This window comes from Urocitellus parryii, chromosome 7, assembly GCF_045843805.1.
Source record: "Urocitellus parryii isolate mUroPar1 chromosome 7, mUroPar1.hap1, whole genome shotgun sequence".
NCBI classification, from domain to species: Eukaryota; Metazoa; Chordata; class Mammalia; order Rodentia; family Sciuridae; genus Urocitellus; species Urocitellus parryii.
This window is the reverse complement of record NC_135537.1, coordinates 135731148-135735802: the sequence shown is the minus strand read 5'-3', so window position 1 is coordinate 135735802 and position 4655 is coordinate 135731148. Positions and strand designations below refer to the sequence as shown.

The 4655-nt window shown below is 36.2% G+C and overlaps 1 protein-coding gene across 1 annotated transcript; it reads left to right on the top strand.

Annotated features, from left to right (window-relative positions):
- The first annotated feature begins 327 nt into the window (after window positions 1–327).
- On the top strand, window positions 328–450 carry LOC144255952 (thymosin beta-4-like). Its single transcript, XM_077801095.1, has one exon. The coding sequence runs from the start codon at window positions 328–330 to the stop codon at window positions 448–450; it is 123 nt and encodes a 40-aa protein (XP_077657221.1).
- Window positions 451–4655: the final 4205 nt, after the last annotated feature.

Sequence of the window (4655 nt, the reverse complement as noted above, 5' to 3'; positions counted from 1 at the left end):
CTGGAGCAGACCCAGGAAGTCCTCTGTCACTACTCCTAGTGAATGCAGAACTGAAACTCTTGACCAGGGTTAAGCAAGAGAAAGAAGTAAAGACCACCCAAACTGGAAAAGAAGTTAAATGTTCCTGTTTGCAGATGACATGATTTTATACGTAGAAAAACCTGAGGATTCCACCAAAAAACTGTTGAAACCAATAAATAAATTTAGTAAATCTGTAGATATTTATCATTTCTTTATGTTAAAACTTCAAAATCCCCACTTGGCCATGGTCACTGAGCAGATCAGACTTCTCTTGTTCACGCTTCTTGCTCTGCTTCCTCTGAGACCATGTCTGATATGGCTGAGATCAAGAAATTTGATAAGTCCAAACTGCAGAAGACAGAAACATGGGAAAAAAATCCTCTGCCTTCAAAAGAAATGATTGAACAGGAGAAGCAAGCAGGCAAATAGTAATGAGGCATGCACCGCCAATATGCACGGTTTATTCCACAAGCATTGCCTCCTTATTTTACTTCTTTTAGCTGTTTAACTTTGTAAGATGCAAAGAGGTTGGATCAAGTTTAAATGACTGTGCTGCCCCTTTTCACATCAAAAAATCGAGAACTACTGACAACGAAGGCCAGGCCTGCCTCTCCCATCTGCCTGTCTGGCTGGCAGAGAAAGAAAAGAACTTGCCTGTTGGTGAAGGAAGATGTTGGGTGGGAGGATGGTGACTCTAGAGTAAGATCCAAGCTGTTACAAGGTGTCCTGCAGCCTGTAAAATGCAGTTTAATCAGAGTGCCTTCTTTTTTTTGTTCAAATGATTTTAGTTACTGGAATGCACAATTTTTTAAATATGCAAATAAAAAGTTTTAAAACCTGAAAAAATTTCAAAATCCTTTCTTCTAGCTTTTGAAATGTACAGTAATAACTGTGATCTATATCACCCTCATGTGCAATAGCTCACTCAGAGTTCTTGATCCATCTAACTACAGCATAGGACCCATTAACCACCTTCTCCCCATCCCACATGTATATCTATAACTTATCAACTCCACTCTGACCTATGCTTTGTTACTTTTTTTGCTCCCAGGCTTCAAGTGTTCATTCTACTATTTTAATTCAAAACCTCCACAACAGTCTCAGGAATTCTTAAAAACACACTCCAGATAGAACTAATTAGACTTAAATTACTCTTTTGTTCATTATTGTCATTAAAGGCATCCTTTTCCTATTAGTGGCTCAACCTCAAAACCCTGAACATCTGCTGCTATCACAATTGTTTCCATTTCCACATTATCTCTGTATTTAGGGTTTATATCTTCATTCCACACATGTGTGAGATCATGTGGTATTTGTCTTTTTGTGCCTGACTGATTACACTTATCATAATGTCCTTAGGCCCATCCATACTGTTGAAAATGACAAGATTTAATTCTCTGCATGACCAAATGGTATGGTTGATTTGACATTCTGCATCTTTCTTAGTAAAAGACATGGAATAATTCATTTAATATTTCAAAAATATGACTCTTATCTGTAAAGGAGTGCTATTTAGTCTATGCTACAAAAATATGTTGAAATCTTCCAGATTGCTCTTAGAGATGTCTGATTAAACTCCCGACCTCATTATGTCTCTCTCTTCCCTTACTTTTTTGTCTCTACCTAATCCTTGATGAGAGATAAGCATCATTGTTTCATGCAGAGCTTTTATCTATATATCATCTTTCTATCTATCATAATTTGATAAACACTCTGGAACTTGCTATCAAGCCTGAAAATTAGGACTGTGTTCATATCCTACATCTAACCACTTGGTACCCCTAGTTTCATTCCCCTGACTATCCCCTCTCAAACTTCCTCTCATCTGAGCCCTGTGGTCATTTATTTTTAATGCACTTTTATGGCATGTATGTATATTCCTGAAAATAATGTATTTTTGGTTGTTTTAATTGTTTACAGCCTTATAAAAAGGATATTAATGATAATCTTTGGGAATTTGAATTTTGAAAATTTAATGTTTTGTTGCTAAGATTCAAACAAATTATAGTGTGTCTCGGTAGGCTACTCAGGGGAAAAAAAAGAGATTTCTCTGTTGGTGAGGGTGATTAACCCCAATGAGCAAGGACATCACGTTGTTGCTATATGATGGAGGACAAAGAGGACTGTCTGGAGTTTTGTGTGGGATGCCTCTTAATATTTCCATGACCAACAAATAAAATAAATAGCAACTCCATAAGATCCCCTTGCCCCCAAAAGTGCTTTTGAGGGTTTATAATTCCCCCAAATAGAAGTCACCTCTGCAAGTAAAGACTGAGGGGCAGCTGAGTGGTCCTCAGAGATTAGAGTGTCAGAGATGTGGTCATCCCTAGGTTCTGATACCACCTTCTGAAGAAAGTCACTTCCTGCACTTAATAATCACTGGGCAACCTCAGCATTCTTTTCCCTTTTATTAGTCTTTCAGAATGCACCTTTGTATCAGTTTCTTTGTATTCAGTGTTTCTGGTTTAAATATAACAGATGTGATTTCTGTTTCCTTAACCATCCTAAGGAAACTTCATTAACATAAAAGCTATCAAGGCTTTTCCAAACTTAGTCAATCCTAAGGGCTTACATAGAGTAACTTAAATTACTATGTTAATATTATTTCAGGACAGCATGCTTGACAGAATCAAAGGAAGATGGCTCAGACAATGACTTGAAAGACAGGAGCAGTAGTTTTTATTTGCAATGGAATCTATACATGTGCACATAGATTCTTATGATTATTGTAGGAAATGAAGAAAGGAAGGTCAACTTCCCTTATCTAACTTAATGCAGAGGAATAATGTGAGTTTGATTTCAACAGTTAGGTGTTTGGACTTCTCCTAAGAATATATATTTTCTCAGGTCTTCTTCTATAGTGTTCTCTTTGGCACTTAATGTTTCTCTATAGAAAATATTTGAAATATTTTGTTACATTTGACCTTATTGAGTTATACCCATAGCAGAAATATTAACCTTGTATACATATTTAAACATATTATTGAAGGATTCACTTATTCATTTAACACAATTTTATTAAGCAGTTACTATATGTCAACTGTCCTAAGTGCTGAAGTAGAGCAGGGAACAAGACAGATCCCAAACCTTCACATTGAGGCTGGGAGAGACAGAGAATAGTTAAATTTATGTGACATTTTCATTGCCTAACCTTGAAAATGCCCTGATAAAATACCTTTATTTACTGCATCCTGTGATCATTCATTCATACGAGTTTATATTAAGTTGTAATCAAATCCTTTTTGGTTCAAAAGATGGTAATTTTGATAGTTCTCATCCTTGGTGTTCTAGGGTCCCAGAACATGTTAAAATGTGAGTACCATCATCTTCAAAAATTCATGGACAAATTCTTGGCAACAGGAATTATATAGAGAAGATAATAAATGTTTTACCTGGTAGTTAAAAAAACTGAATAATAAGACAACCTGTGTATTACTCTAAGATATACTCAAGCCATCTTTTAAGAACATTTTATTTGGAAAAATAAGATTGATGAGGAATCATTTATATGTCATTAATGTTTTGAGAAAGTCTTCTGATTTTCTCATAAGTAGAACAAAACTTGGATTGTGGGTTCCCTTAGTGGGTATTCAGTGATGGGCTGGGTTAACTCTGTTTTGGGAATGTTACCTACATAATCAGAATTAATGGCCAGAATCATGGCCTCGCCTTTCCTGCGCCACTCAGGAGAAACCCAGTCACGTCATTATCAACACTGGTCTTTTTTCTTCATTTGTTATATGGCACCTAAGATTTTGACCATTGTAGTTTTATTTTGTATTAGAATTAATTATACCAGAATTGATTTCATTTATTAGATCAGAATCATTATTCCTGTAAACCATGAAAAACCTACATTACCATCATTTTAGTAAGATTTTAGGGAGAACTCTATGATCTTAAAAGACAGTCTATTTTAATCAATATGAAGGAAGCACAAAAATATATTCCCAAATTCCTGAAAGATTTTAAGGATGGATAAATCAGGTCCACTCTGATTATCTGTAATCATTATCAGATTGCATATCAGAGACATTATTGTCATTCACCCACTCCACCTCTGCCAGCTTTTACTGAATGTACCTTATATGACCAGGATTGTGACCATAGTCTTGTGTTGATCTATCTTCACAGCTCCTGCCCTCAGACTTGCAAGCTTAGCAGGCAGGATTAAGCATACTAGTCAAGTAAAAATGCTGAGTTGTAGTCTTCAAAGCATGAGCTACTATGACCACTCTGTGTCACACCAGCAGGGCAGATATTATTGTTTTAATATGTAGATGTAGAAGCCTAGGCTCAAACTTTTTTCAACTTTACCGCTAGTCAATTTTGCAGGGGGGATGTGAACCCAATAGCTTGTGCTGCTGATCAGCCAACAGAAATAGCTGTGTGGTCAAAGTGATAATTTCCATAAATTGTTTCACTAAATGGTTATAAGACTTTGGAGACTAGGAATTTATGGCTGTAAAGTTTAGAGGCAGCTTCTTGTAAGAGATAACATTGGAGGTGGAATTCCAAGTTCCTTCCAGTGGTGAGCACTTTGACCTTGAAATGTGGAATTGTTCTATTGACCAAAAAAGAGTGATTCCAGACCCCATAAAGTAATGGGTATGCAATGTATGACCTCACATTGG

Excerpts from the sequence above, each read along its gene's own strand:
- LOC144255952 (XM_077801095.1), top strand. The coding sequence starts at position 328 with ATGTCTGATATGGCTGAGATCAAGAAATTTGATAAGTCCAAACTGCAG.